The sequence below is a fragment of the Apodemus sylvaticus genome, chromosome 12 (genome assembly GCF_947179515.1).
Source record: "Apodemus sylvaticus chromosome 12, mApoSyl1.1, whole genome shotgun sequence".
Lineage (NCBI taxonomy): Eukaryota > Metazoa > Chordata > Mammalia > Rodentia > Muridae > Apodemus > Apodemus sylvaticus.
In genome coordinates, this window is record NC_067483.1 from 42,572,964 (window position 1) to 42,591,893 (window position 18,930).

At 52.1% G+C, this 18,930-nt stretch overlaps 1 protein-coding gene across 3 annotated transcripts in view; it reads left to right on the forward strand.

The window, feature by feature from the left end:
* Positions 1 to 18,930, forward strand: part of Cacna1s (calcium voltage-gated channel subunit alpha1 S) — a 70,377-nt gene that overhangs the window by 6,829 nt on the left and 44,618 nt on the right. For all 3 annotated transcript variants that reach the window (XM_052200915.1, XM_052200914.1, XM_052200916.1), the window contains exons 3-7: positions 11,169 to 11,308; positions 12,859 to 13,001; positions 13,133 to 13,285; positions 15,769 to 15,974; positions 17,337 to 17,440. In XM_052200915.1, the coding sequence (XP_052056875.1) occupies positions 11,169 to 11,308; positions 12,859 to 13,001; positions 13,133 to 13,285; positions 15,769 to 15,974; positions 17,337 to 17,440 (746 nt within the window). The remainder of the gene's footprint in view (positions 1 to 11,168; positions 11,309 to 12,858; positions 13,002 to 13,132; positions 13,286 to 15,768; positions 15,975 to 17,336; positions 17,441 to 18,930) is intronic.

Sequence of the window (18,930 nt, forward strand, 5' to 3'; positions counted from 1 at the left end):
GGAAAGGCACACAACACTGCCCCTGCAGGAACTGAAACAGACCCTGGGAATAGAGGGGTAAGTTCAACATCATCTTGGACAATTGGCTCTGCAGGGCAGAGTAATTGGTAACAAAGGTCTCCTGCTGTGGCACGTGCCAGACCGGCTAGGATATGGAGCACGCAAAAATGGCTTCCTGTCAGTGCCTTGCACAAGCCAAGTCTGAGTGTTGGACCATGGCTGTGATGGAGTGCCTGAGAGGATGAACTGTCTCCTCCCAAACCTCTCCCACTCTCCCTCTCTTCCCAAGCATTCCATCAGAGTACCAGACCTGTATTTGGGCCTGAGGCCCCCTTCTGGTTCTGCCTATTGTATGTCATCAGGGAAATCACAGATCCTTCTCAAACAGAAAAGGAAACTGAGGCCCAGATAGGACAAGGAGTTATGGGAATACACAATAGGTCAAGAGGTAGCAAGATGAGGACCAGATTGTAGTATTGTGTCCTGAAAAGCCTTAAGATCCAGTGATGGATGGGAGTTCTAAAATCAGCCACATTGGAGGAGCAGTGTAGCATGGTGGTTAGGGCAATGAACTAGAATAGATACTCTTGAGTCCTAATCCCTTGATGAAGATGTGTTCTTGGACATATTGTATAATTTCCATGCTCTCCAGTGTCCTTGTTTATGGTAGAATAACCTGGCATACACTTGAGAGGTTTCTGTGTGAATGAAGATCCAGGCTGTAGCTTCATGTTGAGGCTCTCCATGTTCCTCAGAATGGGTGACCCTCAGGTCACCATGACAGGCCCTGGTCAGTAGATCCCTATGTCATTCTAGAATCCAAGGACATTATCCCCAGTGGCTGTACCAAATGATTATGTCAGATGAAAAAAATCCTTCCTTCCATTGAGGGAATGTAGTTCAATGAAAATATGCTTGACTTGCATCCATAAGGTCCTAGGTTCGATCCCTGGTACTGGGGGAAATAAATCTGTACCTGTTCACTTTAGCCCTTCATCTCTCTTTGAGACGCCAGCCTATCCAACTAGCCTTCTAGTTCCCCATTATCATCATGGGCAGCAGCAACACTGAGTGTTTGTGGAAGGCTCTATTCTATACAGTATAGTTCATTTCCCAGTTAGCATCACCTCAGGTGCCTACCAGGCAGATACAAGGAGGCTGAGTCACCACCTGCCCTGGCCGGCTCCAGACCATGCCTTTGTAGACAGTTACCTCTGGAAGAGAGAGGGCAGGGGAGGAAGCAATCAGAGCTCTGGTCTCTCACCGTAATCCTGCTTCTCCTTAGGGTGAAACTGTTGCTCAAGCCAGGGAAGATGCTTGGAGTGTCCGGTCTAGCTTCCAGGACTGACTAGCCCAGGAGAGAACCTTCTGTGTCTCGCTCGGCACAGGGCTGGCGTAGCCCCAAACCCAGGCTTTGAAAGGGGGCTGCTCCTGGCCTGACATGAAAGGCACTTTACAGGAGGGCCATGGCTGTAGTTTTGGCTGACCTTAGGGGACCCGTGAGAACCATCCATGATGATCAGAGTCCCTAATTACCAATTATAAACAGTTTGCTTTTGCTATAAGCTCTTCTTTCAAAGCAATCCCGTGTCAGAGTATGACGTTCACAGATTGAGCTGTAACTGATTAAGACAGAGAAAGAGCAATGTGTCAGCGGTGAACCCACTCACGAGAATGAGCAGGAGGGTGAGGCGGTTCACAGGGAACTGGAGGAAGAGGGTTAATGAGAGGGAGAAAGGACTCAACAGGACTGGTGGCTGTACACAGCCTATGGGCAAGAAAGCTAACCCCTGGGGCTAGGTCTCTACACAGCCCATCTCTATAGGATTGAATGAATGACTGAGAATGAAACACGGGAACGCCCCTCAAGGCAGTGTCTTCAGAAGGAGGGACAAGGAGCGTACCTGCCCATCAAGGGACATTTGCAATGTCTAGAACCATGAAATAGAGGAACAGACGTATGTACGGGTATACATGTACACATGGTACAGGTCAGACATAATTATCTGATTCCACTGTCAGTTAGGACTGAGGTTGAGATACCCTGCCTTAGACAGTTAAATAACTTATAAAATATTGCATGTGGGTCTGGCCAGATGGCTCAGTGGGTGAGGTGCCTGCTGCCAGGCCTGATGTCCTGAGTCAGATGCCCAGGACCCTCATGGTGAAAGGAGGATCAATTCCCACAAGTTATCCTCTGGTCTCTACAGTCAGACAGTGACACACTCACCGTCCTCCACTAACTAACTAACTAACTAACTAACTAACTAACTAACTAACTAACTAGCTAGCTAGCTAGCTAGCTAGCTAGCTAACTAGCTAGCTAACTAACCAAACAAACAAACAAATAGAATAATAAATGTGAAAAATTAGTAAAATTCCACCTTGACATCACAATTGTCTGGCACCCTGCTTCTAAGTTCTGGATGGCTTGTCCTAGCACTCATAGGAGATATCGCCTCCTCCGTGGACACTGTGAGGTACTCTCCAGACCGCCACCCATTCAGTCCCTTCTCAGCTCCAGAGCAGCCAGCCCTATGCCATTATAGGACACTCCAGGCCTCTGCCACATGCCTGGGGTTCAGGTTGCCACCCAGCGTCCTCTGCAGGCTGGAGGCTAAGCCTCTGGCAGCCGGGGTATTTGTCTTTTTATAGGATCCAGAATGTCCTGCCGATGCCTGCAGCCAGTGGCCCACTCTGCTTCACCCTCTGGGGGAGCTGGGCCTTCGGCAGGGCTCTGCTCTGCCCTTGCTTTCAGAGGGTCAGAACCAGGTTGTTCTAGAACAGTCTGGGGAATCTAGTGACCGGGTTACTTGGCTGGGTCACCCACTCTGAGGAACAGAGGGACCTTTGACACCAAGCTCCCAATGTTGCTGTATAAGAGAGCTCCCAATAAGGAACAGTGAAAATAAAACAGAGCTTTTCCTCTCTCCATGGTAAGGGCTCAGGTTCCTTTCTGGGCACTCTCTTCCCTGCCCAGTCTGTCTCCCTCCCACCAACACTGAACATTAAAGCCTTGGGTGAGGCCTTGGTATGTGCCATGCTCTGCCGTCTTTCCGGGACACTGGGGCAAACCAAAGAGCTTTCAAGTCAGACAAGCCTGCACCTTTGTTAGCACGTCCTTAAACTCAGTTTCCATTGCCCCTCCTGTGAGCAGGGACTGGCACCTCCCCTTTCAGAACTGTTAGGTCTCTGTGAAGTGACCTCACACACAGCCTGTTACATAGGTATTACGCAATAAGTGTTCATTCCTTCCCTCCTCTGCCCTTCCAGCCCCGATAGCTCTCAGCCAAAGTCATACTGTGCCCAGGCCTGCAGGGACCATGCACAGTTGTGGGCAGGACCCAGCAAATGCACGCGTAGGTCTCTCCCTCTCCACTGCTGCACTGTAGTTGAGACTGTGAGGTCCCCACTTAGACTCTCTGCACATGTTTCCGCTCTGCCACTTGGCTGTGGGATTCTAGAAAGCTGTGCATCCCCCTCTGTGCTTTGGCTTACTCATCTGCAGTGTGTGAGGGCACTTACTGCGCAGGACTTCTGTTATTGAAGACCTGGTGTGTGTGTGTGTGTGTGTGTGTGTGTGTGTGTGTGTGTGCTTAGAACAGGTCCTCGCATGTGAGTGCTGTTTAACAGACTCCGTTGTTACTCTCTTTACTGTCTTTACCCAAGACAGTCCTGTCCCCAGCCCTTCTAGGTTAGGCCTGATGCTTTCCCCACCTCCCCTCCTGTCACTCAGCCCTGTCTCCATAGCTACATGGTCCCAACACGTTTGCCCACTTGGCCTGGAGAAGCTTGTGTGCAGGAGGATGAAGACCCACCCTCCCATGTAGGACTGACACGAGTGACCCATCCAGGTCATGGCCATTTGAACAAGGGTTCATCTGGATAAATATAGCAACTTCCCTCATCTCTCAACTGGTCGTTGTCCATAGCCTCCAGAATAAGGGGTCAGGGAGATTCCAGGACCAGATATCAGTGGACAGGGTGACTGAGCAGCAGCCCAGCAGGCCTGCTCACCAGAGGAGTGTTGGCAAGGGACGGGGTAGGGGAGGGGAGGGCAAAAGCCCAGGGTCCCCAGCGGAACCTCTCTTTGCCTCTCTTCTTACTGGGGGGAAGCAAGACTATATCTTGCTTCTCTCATATAAGAAACAGGAAATACGGTGACTGCATCAGGACCCAGCCCCAGTTGACACTGTCTTCTTTCCCTGTGAGTTCATTTGGGAGCCTCCATTTGAGTTCTGAGCCCACGCCATGCCTCCCCTGAGCCTGGCTTACAGGAAGCACTGAATGCAATTGTTCTTGGTAATTGTGAGCCCTCTCCCCTCCCCCTCCCCCATCTGTTCTAAGTTGTGTCTTTTCCAGGGCTAAGGTCACAGGGGTCATGGACATTGTACTGAATGGATCCCACTTCCAGGGGCCTCCAGACCTTTGCTACTGCGATCTCCCCCATGGACCTCTCATCCGTAAGAAACAAATGCACAGTACCATGCCACAGGCTTGTCCAACAACAAGTAGGCCACCCCTGATGGCTACTCCCAGAAGCAAGAGAGAGTGAAGCCAGGAGACAGGCAGCCATTGCTACTATAGAAGTGTCTTGTGTTGTCCCCATCAGGTCTTCCCCCACCTACCTGCTTGGAGAACCTAGGTGGAAGGAGATGTGTGGGGACACCCAGCAGGAGCTGCACCCCTAGCCTACATTCTATCTAGCACCAAATTCCCATCAAGTAGTTTCTTTGGCCTCCCTGAAGCAAACAGGCCCCAGCCAGTGAGTCCTGTGAGTCCAGCACCTCGGCCTCCTATAAGCTCCATGTCTGTGAAGATCTTAGCCTGCTCCCTGAGGAAGGACGCTAAAATGCCACAGCTGAGCATCTCCCCAGAAACTCCACTGGAGTTCTTTCAGAGAACTCTGACGACTCCAGAGCCCTTCATGGGGACACAGAAGACCCTCAGACAGGAGTACAGACCAGACCAGACCATGGTGCTTCAGGTGGGCCAAGGGAAGAAGAGATGGGGACAGCTGGCCCTGTGGCCCAGGCAGGGAGACTATACTGGGCAAGTCCCTTTGCAGAGGAGTCTGGCTGACTGCCATCATCTTCCCTCAAAGTCTCAGGCACGCCTGGGTGGGAGTCACTGGGCGATGGGGACAGAGGCAGCACAAATGACACGCACCGAGAGCCTTGCTCTTTCAGCCCAGCCCTGGCTCTGGCATGACGTGACACAGATGCAAGGCCTGTGCTCAGATTTACACAGCAAGTGCGGCCCCGAAAGCTCCATTGAGGCCTCTCTGTGGGAGGACAAGACCCTCTTGTACTTGGTACCTGATGATGGAGCCCTCTGGGTTTCGACCTCACAAGCAACTTCCTAGTTTTCCTAAGGGCTCAGGGAGGCAGGGCAAAGAGTCTGACCTGGGATCAAAGACTGTCTCCCCTAGTCTGGTATCAGAGCCTGTTTGTTGCTTATAACTTCCAATCTGCTCTGCTGTGTGATGTCACTTCACTCGTGCCACGTGGGACTTGCTGTGTGACTGAAAACCCACAGTTGTCATGTGCTTGCACCCAGAAGCTGAGCATTGTTGTGGTCTTTTCACAAAGCGCCCTCAAAACCTGCTGCTATCAGCTTGCCTCAGGGGCAGTAGTTGTTTGTAGGCCCAACCAAGCCCATTCTTTGTCTCTTAGGCAGAAGGGCCTGACGCTGTCCAAAACCACACGTGGCAGGCACCTTTCCAAATGCAGGTGACACCGCAGGAAACTGAGCAAACATCCCTGTATTGATGTCAGGGACAGTTAAGTGGACAAACAGGTAGCCGGCAAATTAAGTCTTGAAGTCTGCTAAAAACAAAACAAAGCAAACAAAACCAAAGTGATGTCATTGGATAGAAGCTAGGAGGTAGGGATGGTAACCCAGAAGGGATCAGTCATAAGCTGGGGCCAGACAGAAAGAAGACAGTGGGTCCAGGAACATCATTCCAGGAAGAAGGAACGGCAAGGGTCTAAATCCTGAGCCCAAACTTCTTCCTGCTGGGCATGGGGGTGAAGGGGTAGCTAGCCCGAAGCTGAGAGGAGTATGCAATCTTCAAACCCTAACTTTCCTGGTTCCTAGAACTCACCCCAGATGCCCTCTTAAGAGGGACCCTAGCATCTTACCCAAATCCTGTTCCTAACGGGCAGTGTTCCCTCACATCTGTTCTTGGGGCCAAAGATACTTGTCCTCCTACAGTCAGTACACAGAGGAAGATGACTTGGGCCCTAGGAGGCTGCAGTCCAGCAGAGGCAGTGGAAAGCAAACAGGGTCACAGGTGATACAGAGGACGCCCCAGGCAGATTCTCCTGGGAGGCAGACAGAGAAATCCAGTGATCATAGGTAAGTGAAGGCTCAGAATCTCAGTTATACAGAGAATCTGAAAATCATCCTGCTTGGCAGGCCAGCGTCCTGTGAGGCAATGGTGAGGCCAGCAGTCAAGGTCAGAGGGGTCATTCGTAAGGGACCACCTACTCTGTGGTTTCGCCTGATGAACTGCATCGCTGTAGGAAACCAGGAGGAGCTGAAGTGGCCAGGGTAGAGCAGGACTAGGGGTGAGGGGAGCCCAGAAGGGAGCAAGGTGACTGCAGATCGGTGAGTGTGAGCGGGCTGCACCCCTGGCAGACGCAGCTCCAGTGGAGATGAGATGGATGAATCAGGCGTGAGTAACAGAAATGTCTGGATCCGGTGGGACCCAAGGCCTTGAGCAAATGGACACTATTGGCCAAGGCAGGGACTTAGGAGGAAGAGCCTGTTCAAGGGGAGAGAGGTTCAGGCTCAAACATGTTGAGTTCCTGATTGAATAGAACCATGCCCTGATGTAGTCCCACCCAGCAGCTCCGTGAAGACCAAGAAAGGACTGTGGAGGCCGTGGTGCAAGCAGAAAGACCCCTCCACAAACAACCAGGCATGTAGAAGACCTGTGACCCACCGAGCTGTGGGGCACCCCTTCTTACAGGGTGCCATTTAATTTTCAGGACAGATCTTTGGAGGTAGGTGGTCAATTTAGATCAGTTTAAAAAATTATCTATTATATTTTACATGCATAGTTAGTTTAACCTTCATGTAGATATGTGTGTACAGTGCCTACTGAGACCAGTGGAGGGCAGTAGATCCCCTGAAACTGCAGTTGTAGGTGCTCATAAACCACCATGTGGGTGCTAGGTATTGAACTGGGGTCCTCTGGAAGAACAGCCAGTGCTCTTAACCAGTGAATTAGCTCCGTTTTACACACAAGGAAACTGTTGTTCCTAAAGGAACTTGAATAAAGAAACAGCCAGTGAGAATGTACACCATGTGTCTCTTACTTTCTGAGATTGACAGCAGGCTCTCCCACACACAATGATGGAAATGCTTTAGAGAGGCTATGACTTTGATTACAGGATGCCAACCAGTCTGTGCCCAGGGGCTTAGTCTCAAGCTTAGTAATAATTACCCGGGGAGTGAATAGCCCTTGTTCCTCTGTGGGCCTCTGGAGAGGCATGGGGCCAGCACAATGTAACACTGATAACACTGTCCCTATAAAGCAAGAATGGGAATGTCCCTGGTCCATGTCTACACAGCAAGGGTCATGTTGTGTGTACTCCAGGATTAGGTTGCAGAGTGGTAAACAGAGAGAGTTAGGTCTTGTAGCTGATGGGCTATGAATCCCAAGTGAGTCCCACCTGAGACCCACAGGCCCTACAAGTTTGCTCTGTGGCCAAGAGATAGACAGACAGACAGGAGCAGGTGCAGGCAGCTCTCTGGTGTGCGTGGCCAGCCGCCCAGCCTATGAGCACCACAACTATTTTGAGTCCCGTTTTCCCTTCCCTCAACAAAACTTCTCCTGTCTGTCCCTTGGGGGTTGAATCAGCCTGAAAATTTACACACTGATTTAACTTCCCTCTCCTTACAAGTACCTTCCCCATGAGATATGGACCTGATTCTTAGATGCTTACTACATAGAAAGAAGATCACCCAGTTGATTTTCAGGGGACCCTCCACAATGTCTTCACCCCATTCCTCTCAGCGGGGATGATATATAGACAGCCCCTGGCAAATCTCTTGCATAACAGCAAGATTTATCCCACAATCCTTCTACCTCATGATGCTCAACTGGGCCCTAGCAACAGCCTTGGTAATGGAATAGTATCAAGGTATCTTCCAATTGTATACTATATTTTTGAAAGGAGAAAGCTTTGGGATTACAAACTGAGGAGCAGTTGGGGGTAAGATTAAAATGAACAGATCTAACTCACATCTACCTGCTTCTCCTTCCACATCTTCTAAGTCATTCTTCGGGTGGCCAGGTTCCCCATCTGGCTGTGTCCACAATTAAGGAGCATGAATCATAATAAGGGGGGCCCCTGAAGGGTGCCTGGAGAGGCTCTCCCTAGTCCTGAGGTGCTTGGCTGGGATGGGTACTGGTGGGTGATGGTTACAGGGCTAGTGAGGTGCTTACAGACCCCTTCTTGTTAAAAAAAAAAACAACTTTCTATGTGCTAGTTAAACCACGTGCTGCAAGGGTGCAGGCCTGATACTCACGCCATCAGGGGCTGGGATTGTGTGAGGAGCCTGGAGAAACAGGGCTGTTGGATGCAGACGGCTGCAAGAGAAGCCATTTCAGCCTGGAGCCCAGCCAGGAGGGAACCGTTTTCTCAGTTAGAAATAGCTCTTGCCTGGGCCCTGAGTAGGCAAAGGGTGACCTGGACAGCCTCAGGGTGACCCAGAGGATCAGGCTACAGAGCAGGATATGGAAGACTCAGCAGGGCTGTCTTCAGGGTGAGGCTGTGAAACCTTGGCCACTCACCAACAGGGTGCTGTTTCCTCCCCTGCTGCCTGCATGTAGCTGCAGTGGGTGCATGTAGTTAGCTGCAGTGGGTGCATGTAGTCAGCTGCAGGGTGCATGTAGTCAGCTGCAGTGGGTGCATGTAGTCAGCTGCAGTGGGTGCATGTAGTCAGCTGCAGGGTGCATGTAGTCAGCTGCAGTGGGTACATGTAGTCAGCTGCAGTGGGTGCATGTAGTCAGCTGCAGTGGGTGCATGTAGTCTGCTGCAGTGGGTGCATGTAGTCAGCTGCAGTGGGTGCATGTAGTCAGCGGCAGTGGGTGCATGTAGTCTGCTGCAGTGGGTGCATGTAGTCAGCTGCAGGGTGCATGTAGTCAGCTGCAGTGGGTGCATGTAGTCAGCTGCAAGGTGCATGTAGTCAGCTGCAGTGGGTGCATGTAGTCAGCTGCAGTGAGTGCATGTAGTCAGCTGCAGTGGGTGCGTGTAGTCAGCTGCAGTGGGTGCGTGTAGTCAGCTGCAAGGTGCATGTAGTCAGCTGCAGTGGGCGCATGTAGTCAGCTGCAGTGGGTGCATGTAGTCAGCTGCAGGGTGCATGTAGTCAGCTGCAGTGGGTGCATGTAGCCAGCTGCAGGGTACATGTAGTCAGCTGCAGTGGGTGCATGTAGTCAGCTGCAGTGGGTACATGTAGTCAGCTGCAGTGGGTGCATGTAGTCAGCTGCAGTGGGTGCATGTAGTCAGCTGCAGTGGGTGCATGTAGTCAGCTGCAGTGGGTGCGTGTAGTCAGCTGCAGTGGGTGCGTGTAGTCAGCTGCAAGGTGCATGTAGTCAGCTGCAGTGGGCGCATGTAGTCAGCTGCAGTGGGTGCATGTAGTCAGCTGCAGGGTGCATGTAGTCAGCTGCAGTGGGTGCATGTAGCCAGCTGCAGGGTACATGTAGTCAGCTGCAGTGGGTGCATGTAGTCAGCTGCAGTGGGTACATGTAGTCAGCTGCAGTGGGTGCATGTAGTCAGCTGCAGTGGGTACATGTAGTCAGCTGCAGTGGGTGCATGTAGTCAGCTGCAGTGGGTGCATGTAGTCAGCTGCAGTGGGTGCATGTAGTCTGCTGCAGTGGGTGCATGTAGTCAGCTGCAGGGTGCATGTAGTCAGCTGCAGGGTGCATGTAGTCAGCTGCAGTGGGTACATGTAGTCAGCTGCAGTGGGTGCATGTAGTCAGCTGCAGTGGGTGCATGTAGTCAGCTGCAGTGGGTGCATGTAGTCAGCTGCAGTGGGTACATGTAGTCAGCTGCAGTGGGTGCATGTAGTCAGCTGCAGTGGGTGCATGTAGTCAGCTGCAGTGGGTGCATGTAGTCAGCTGTAAGGTGCATGTAGTCAGCTGCAGTGGGTGTGAAAAGGAAGATACCAGAAAGATAAGCAAGAGCAAAGGACCCCGATTATCAAGAGAGGCTCATTTGGGGTGCTGAGTCCACCCTACTTTTTATCTTTAGTCCACTGGATGGTAGAAGAGGGGAATATCCACACTGGAAGCCACTTGGGATCTGTCTTAGTCAGAGTTTCTATTGCTCTGAGAAAACACTAAAAGGGGCTTGGAGAAGGAAGAGTTTCTCTTTCATCTTACAAGCATCAGCTCGCACTCTATCACAGAAGGACGTCAATGAAGGAGCTTAGCGTGGGATCCTGGAGGCAGGGAGCCCTGAGGAACACTGCTGATTGGCTTGCTCCTCATGACTTGCTCAGCCTACTGTCTTACACATCTGCTTACAGCTGGCACCGCCCTCAGCGGGCTGGGTCCTCCCACGTTAGTCAAGAAAAAAATTCCTGATAAGACTGGCCAGTCCGTCAGGCATTTTCTTAGTTGAGAGTCCCTTTCCCCAGATGGTTCTAGCTTGTGTCAAGTTGACAGAAACCCATCCATTCATCCATCCAATTCAAGGTCCTGGAAGCTGGGGGTGTGAGGGGGAGAATGGGCAGGAATCCCACCCTGTTGTAGAGTTTATATCCTGGTGAGAAAAGAGTTAAAGAACACAATAAAAGTATATATGTGGCACTTCAGCCACATGTTAGGAAGACAGCATGAAGCTTGGAAGAAGAGCTGAAAGGTTGGAAGTGCCAGGGAAGGCCTTGTTAAGGGACGGCTTATGGGTGAATTGTCGAAGGGAGTGGGGAGCTGTCAGGGTGGGGGCATCTAGGAGCAGCAGGAGCTGGTGGCTGGAGGGCAGATCAAGGCTAGAGCAAGGGAGCACTGGGAGGGAGCATTGAGAGGGAGCACTGGGAGGGAGCACTGAGAGGGAGCACTGGGAGGGAGCACTGGGAGGGAGCATTGGAAGGGAGCATTGGAAACTTGCAGCAGGAAGGTGTGACCACGTTTGCCACCACCGTCTTCCCTCCAGGAGAAACTGGAGTACTTCTTCCTCATCGTCTTCTCCATTGAGGCCGCCATGAAGATTATAGCCTATGGCTTCCTATTCCATCAGGATGCTTACCTACGCAGTGGCTGGAATGTGCTGGATTTCATCATTGTCTTTCTGGGGTAAGAGCTGGCTGGGGGGTTGGGGGCCAGAGTCAGATTTGCCCTAAAGACTCTGCCTACAGGCGCTACCAGCAGCCCGGAGGAAAGAGAAGACCTCAGCATCCTGGGCTGTGATCAATGTTGGTGGGAAATGACCCAGTGACCCCAGTACCTGCCTGCTGGTCACAAACCGCATCACCACCCAGACACTGCAAGTTCTCTCATCTTCCCCTGCCACATGCAAGGGGACATGTGAGTGGCTCCAGTGGTCACCTTTGCTACTTGTACATCGGTTCCACGGACCTAGACTATATACACAAATATGGACATCTAGTAGCCTGCGTTAGTGAGCTAGGCTGCCATGGACTCTGCAGGCTGGAGGCATACACAATGGAGGTTTGCTACAGATGTCCAAAAGTTAAAAATCTAGTGTTGGCAGGCCTGATGTCCCCAGGTCTCTCCCCTTGGCTGTATGTGGCCACCTCCTCACTCTGTCTTTGTGTGTGTGTCTTTGTGCATCTAGATGTCCCCTATAATAAGCGTGCCCAACAAATCGGATCACAGCCCACCTTGATAATCTCATTTTAATAGCCCTACGTCCAGGGTTACATTCTGAATTTCTGGGTGTCAGAATTCAGGAAATGAATTTTTGGTAACCTATGATATTCTCATTTTATTAATCAATACCTAATTATAACAGCCGCATGTATTGGGGACTTACTGTGTGTTTTACATATAACGCTCTCTGACAGAGCTTCCATTTCCTCCATTGCATGGGTGCAGAGACAGATACAGAGAACTGAGCAACTTGCCCAATGTCACACAGTGAGCAGGATGCAAATGGAAGCGTCCTTGGTTCCAAAGGTGGCTCAGTTAACCATGACCTGCACTGTCCTTCAGCCCAACGCCATCATTTATCTGCAGGTCCTTCAGCGCTCCTCTCACCACAGTGGGGAAAACTGAGGCATTCTCAGACTCAGTGTGGTCCTTGTGAGGTGCTCTGATTGGAAGCCAGGCAGATGACTAGAGCATCCGAGAGCAGCAGCAGCACTGTCTCACAGAGCGCCATTGTTCTGCAATGAACTTGGGGTCACTGGAGATGTTCCTAGAGGAGAGTTAATGGGATTCGAAGCTCTAAGTGGGGGGAGGAGGGGAGCAGGAGCACAACTGGTGTTGGGCGGAAGGCCAGTCCTAGGGAGAGCCTAGCAGAGAACTCCCTCCCCCTCCCTCCCTTCCCACCACCCCCACCCCACACCCGGTCACCAAATGAGCAAGGGGCCACCCTTCAGCTTCCTCTTATGTACTCTGACTTGGGGCCGGGGACTATGCCCATAGCGTGCTTGCATTTCAACCTGAAGCCTCCCTTTTGGTACTTAGTACCATCATCACCAACAGCTCAGAGCTGAACCTGGCCTCAGAAACCTGGGTTAAATAAAATTCTTTGGCACTGACAGCCAGGAGAACTGCATTTGCTCCCTACCCTCCTGTCCTTCACATGGAGGAATGCAGGTCCCAGAGCTCTGGGCTCATCTGACTGCCGGACCCTCTTCTCTGCCTTGTTCCCCCTCCAGGGTCTTCACTGTGATTCTGGAACAAGTTAACATCATTCAAACCAACACGGCCCCCTTGAGCAGCAAAGGAGCGGGCTTGGACGTGAAGGCCCTGCGAGCTTTCCGCGTGCTGAGACCCCTGCGGCTGGTGTCAGGGGTGCCCAGTGGGTGACAGTGTCTCTTCTCCCAAGCCCACCTTTGCCCTTTCTGACATGGGTATCCAACTGTTTCTGTGGGGAAGGCCATGAGACAATGAAGATAAATGACTCTTCCCCCTCCCTGCTCTTTGCCGCAGGCCTTCAGGTAGTTCTCAACTCCATCTTCAAGGCCATGCTCCCCCTGTTCCACATCGCCCTGCTCGTCCTCTTCATGGTCATCATCTATGCCATCATCGGGCTGGAGCTCTTCAAGGGCAAGATGCACAAGACGTGCTACTTCATCGGGACAGGTGAGTTATGTAGGACGGAGGAGGAGTAGAGGGCCCAGTTGAGCTCTAAAGGGGGCCGCCACAGCTAGAAAGAAGCCCGGGGTCAGAGCCAGCTCCTCTCCCCACTCTGCACCTTGGAGACATCTCCTGGACTCGTGAGAGTGGAGGTAAGACAGCTTCACCAGGATCAGAGCTGAGAGGCGGCTCTGGCCTCAGCTTGCCCCACCCCACATATACAATTTGGTAAGTTCCAGGCTTCCTGGGCCAGGTGCAGACTGAAGCATCGGCCTGGGATGAGCCTGGATGTCTCTTCATCCTTTCCTTGTGGCCATAGTTTACTTTGGTTAGAACTGTCTCCCAGATCAGGCCTGCAGGATGCGTACTGAGTGAGGCTCCGATGGGACACTGTGGGTGTCATAAGCCTCCCACACTGAGGCCCACCTAGAGGCCAAGGAAGTCTTCCTAAAGCAGCAGTTCTCACCTTTCTGGCTTTAGGACACCTTCACGAGGCAACGAAGACCCCAAAGAGCGTGATTTACATAAGTCTGACTCATTGGTAGGAAGGAAACTGGACCAGATATAACAACATTTGTTCCTTTCTGAGAGTAGGAGTAAGCTGATGACATGAAAACAGGAGCCTCGTGTGCGTGCGCGCGTGTGTGTGTGTGTGTGTGTGTGTGTGCGCATGCGCGTGCGTGTGCGCGTGTGCTTGTGTGTGTGTGTGTGTGTGTGTGTGTGTGTGTGTGTGTGAAAAATAGTGACGTTCTTCCAAACAAGATCCCCTTAGTGAGAAGAGTGGTACTATGTGATGTTTTTGGGCAGGGAGGTGACATCTGCTCTGCAGGAGGCTGTTGCCACATCACATGTCACGTGACTGCTGGAGCACTCTACTCTCTATTTCGAGAATGGGAGGCCAAGCATCCAGCAACATCTTAGCATGGCTATGGAGATGGTTTTGAGGAGGCAGATGACACAGAAGGCTCTCTCGTTCTTACCCTGAGCCTTGCTACTTTACAGATGAATCCCTGGAAACTTCTGAGCATGGCCTACTCCACGGTCTTCAGTGTAGAGAGGACAACACAGACAGAGGTCGGGTCCTCTGTCTGTCTCGGACATTGGAGTCACCAGGGCAACCCCCGTGCTCACTGCCTCTTGGCGAGAGGCTCCTAGTTTCCCCAGTCTCACGGGCAACAAGAGTCAGTCAATGCGGGGATCGAACCTCGCTTCTCAGTGTGGACTCTGACATGGCTTCACTGGCAGCTTCCCAGTCCTCTCCCGCAGGAGCCTCTTCCATTGTCAGAACTGTTCACGCCCTGGAACCAACACTGGCGTCTTCCGTGCCCTGACTTTTCACATCCTGTAATCAGCACTGTTAGGCAGATGACAGGGACGTCATCTAGTGTGAGCTTTGGGACAGATTTGGAGGTGCCAAGCTATTAACAAGTGCTGAGCAACATCATTTAAATGCCCCTCTCAGATCAGAGGCACCAGCTCCAGAGAGCCAGGGACCCCAGCTGACCTCCCCACCCACCCTCAGAGCTCTGAGCTGACATCCTAAGTGTGGTAAGGCAGGGGGCACCGTGTTCCAAGGGGAACCTCATCCCAGAACACAGCAGGAGGCTATAAAATATCCTAAGATAAACGTGCTCCAGTGGCTGGGGACGTGGCTGGGTGGGCGAAGTGCTTTCTATCCAAGCGTGAGGACCTGTGTTTGGGCCCCCAGGGCTAATGTAAAAAGCCAGGTGCAGTGGTGGCACATGGTGGATCTGTAACCCCAGTAGTGAGGGTGGAGACAAGCAGATCCCAGGGGCTTGCTGGTCAGCCCGCAGAGCTAAGCCAGTGAGCTCTGTGTTCAGCCGGAGACCCTGCCTCAGAAGATAAAGTGGAGGGCAACTGGTGTGGACCTTGTGGCACATTCATTAGTGCATGCGTGCATACACACACACACACACACACACACACACACAGAGGTGGGGGGAGTGAGGAAGAGAGGGAGGGAGAGAGGGAGAGAGGGAAAAAGGAAGTGTTTTAGAGAAAATAAAGAGGCCTTGGGCAAACCCGAGGTGCTTTCCGAGGCCTGACAGCAGCTTCCCTAGAAGGCGACCCCGCCCCATGTGCTCTGTGACTTGCACAGCTCAGCCCAGTGTGCTGGAAGAACTCCACCACCATGTTAATTCCTCAGACTAAACCTCATGCCAGGAGCCCCTGTCTCCAGCCCACCCCAGCTATACAATGGCCCCCCTCTTGCCTCAGAAGGCACAGAGGCCCCCCTGGTTGTTCCTGTAGCATGAGTGGAGCTTCAAGGGACAGTTCATCTTTGGAGTAGTCCTTCCAGCCCTGTTTGAGTTCTCCTAAACACAGCTGCTGCCACCTGTGGGTGCCAACTGCCAGTCTGGGTCCTAGGCCCTTCTTCGTCTCTGTCACTCTGTTCTTCCAAATGGCCCTTGAACAGCTTGTCTCTAGGTACTGTCCTCTAGTCTCATCCTACATCCGTCTATCTCCAGACATCGTGGCCACGGTAGAGAATGAGAAACCATCACCCTGTGCTAGGACCGGCTCCGGGCGCCCCTGCACCATCAACGGCAGCGAGTGCCGAGGAGGCTGGCCAGGACCCAACCATGGCATCACCCACTTCGACAACTTTGGCTTCTCTATGCTCACCGTGTACCAATGCATCTCCATGGAGGGGTGGACTGATGTGCTGTACTGGGTGAGTCTGCGCTTCCAAACATCCCTCTCTTCTAAAGGCTTAGTAGGGGGCAGGAAGAAGGGGCTTGTAAGCCCCGCCATTGCCTAGTATTCCCTGGGGCAAGTTCCATGGTACAAGGTCCACAACATCCTAGAAGGGGGTGAGGGATGGGGTGGGGGATGGGTGGGGGTGGGGATGAGGGATGGGGGTAGGGGATGGGGTGAGGGATGGGATGAGAGATGGCGTGGGGGATGGGGGTGGGAGATGGGGTGAGGGATGGGTGGGGGATGGGTAGGGGATGGGGATGGGGGGATGGGGTGAGAGATGGGTAGGGGATGGGGGTGGGGGATGGGGTGAGGGATGGGGTGAGAGATGGAGGTGGGGCATGGGGGTGAGGAATGAGGGTAGGGGATGAGGTTGAGGGATGTGGGTGGGGGATGGGGAGAGGGATGGGTGGGAAATGGGGGTGGGGGATGGGGAAGAGGGATGGGGTGAGGGATGGATACTCGGAGCTCCATGAGTTCTAGTCTCAATGCCTGAATTCCTCTAGAATTTCAGTGGCTCTTTACTGGTGTCCCATGACTTGGACACTTGATGAGGAGCCCTTTAAGTCTTTCTTTTTGCCACTGGGCAAGATGGCTTTCTTAGGTAAAGATCACTGTGTATCAGTCCTCTCCCCTTTAAAGGTAATATCACTTACATCCTAGAGCCAGGGAGAAAACTGGCAGGATTGCTGCTGTGTGATCACCATTGCAGAAGCTTTCGCATTAGAGCAAATTCTTTGTTAGGAATTATCATTACTATTATTATTATTATTATTATTTATTTTTTTATTATTATTATTAGCTCTGTTGCGTTTCTTGCTTAATGCTCCAACAGCAAACAGCATCGGTCCTATTTTACAGACAAGTAAATCGAGGCTCGGAGAGGTTATGTGTCCACGAATCTAATGAGCCACAGAGCCAAGAATTGAGCTCTCACCCATGCGGCTCCAACCCAGAACTCTCGAGAACAAAGACGTGCTGCCTAGGACGGGTGTGGGGGGATCATAAAACTGTCAAATGCTTTGCAACGATAAAAGATCAGTGTGAACATTTCTCGCAGGCTCACATTAGGGAAGCAGGTGATTAAACATGTCAAAGGAATGTCACACATGCCTTTCCCCTCTGCTGCAAGTCTGGGGGGGTGGGGGGTAGAGAGCACGCGTCACATCTTCACTTAGAGATGGGAAAGAGTACCCAGAGATGTCAGGACGTTAGAGACACCCTTGGCAGGACGGAAAATGGATCTGCTTAGCCTGGGCCAGGTGCACAGTCAACCCTTGGACAGACAGGAATTACCCTTCAGGTCAGAGTACTGCACTCACACTTTTGTCTGGACCAGGTCAATGACGCCATCGGGAATGAGTGGCCCTGGATCTACTTTGTCACCCTCATTCTGCTGGGCTCCTTCTTCATCCTCAACCTGGTGCTGGGTGTCCTGAGCGGGTAAGGAGGAAAGGCAGCTGGTGGAGGGGAGAAAGGAGGGGATGGGACCCTTGGCTCACCTCAGCCCTGCCAGGCCACGCCCACTTCTTCCTGTTTAGCTAGGAAGGCAGAGGATGCATCCTCCAAGCTTACACATTACTCCCTCCAAGCCTCCTCCCTGTCCGTCCTGCCTCCTCCTTTCCCCCAGCATCCACACTCCTGGGTGAGCCTGTAAGCCCCAGACTCCAGCACTGGGCGTGTGTCAGCAATGGGAGTAGTACTTGTTGCTAAGTACTCCCACGAGGTAGACTGCCTGTCTGACCCCTGAACTGCTTACTGCTTAGTGTCTGTGAGACCCGGCCTAAGTCCCTAACCTCTCAGTGCCTCCGTGTTCTCATCTGTCACAAATAGTTTCAGGACCTGTTTTCTAGAGTTGTCGTCAAAGTTAGATGAGTTTAAAGAACTTAGAACAGGGTCCAGCGCTACAAATCCCCACCATTAATGAGTGCTGTTCTCAGCAGAGTGGTACTGCTGGCATCCGCTCCAGCCACAGTGGCGGGGCTAGCTGTAGCCTCAGCTCCCTTCTGGATTGACATCACCCCATTCCAGAAGCTTCTCCCCCGACAGCCTGCAGACAGAGCACAGGAGTCTGTGATGGCGGCTAGGGGAAACCCATCTTTACTTTCTATTACATTAACTGAAATGTTTCCTTTAATAATGAATGCAGGCGACTAACCACAGTGGCATTAGCAGTGCCTGTGGATTCTCCTAATGGAGATGATGTCACATGTCTGTTGTTGCACCCGTTTGCATTCCTTACCGCTTGCAAAATGCCGATAGCTGTTAGACCTGCCGCAGGGTCCTTGTATTGATGGAGGAGCAGCTGCACTCCTCGCTGGCATTTGCTCTGTGATCAGTTCCTCTCTAATTCCATGTTCTTGCCTTGTGCACTTTGTGACGTTATCCTGAGGAGTCATCTGTGGGTAGGCTTCATTGAACTACCCAAAAACGTCATGCCTAAAATGGTCAAGGGTACCCAGCTGCACGCCCCTCCGCCAGAGTGAGGTGACTGTCCTACAAGCAGACACCTCCCGGGTTTAGAGCAGTAGGAACAACTGACCTGGTGTCCCCGTCCACCCGGTGTTGACCTGGTGTTGAGTTCTGCTTGGTGGCCTAGGGCTGCCCTCTTCTGGTCCCAGGATGCTTTGCACCCTTTGGGTCCTTTGATTCGGGTGACACCGGTTTCCCCTTGTGCCCAAGAGGATTTTCTCAGAGCTTAAGTGTGTAATCAGAAATCATTTTAGGATCATTTAAAAGCCCAGGAAGTGTGACAAATTTGGAATAATGTTGGAATTATGGGATGTCCTATCAACCCCTGACATCCAAAGAGATAAACATTAGGAGAAAAAGAGAGACTGAGAAGGAGTCAGGCGCTTGGAGATGTGCCTGGGATGAGCAAAGGGAAATGAGAGGAAAACGCTGAGGGTCCCTGGCCCATAGGCAACGCCCCA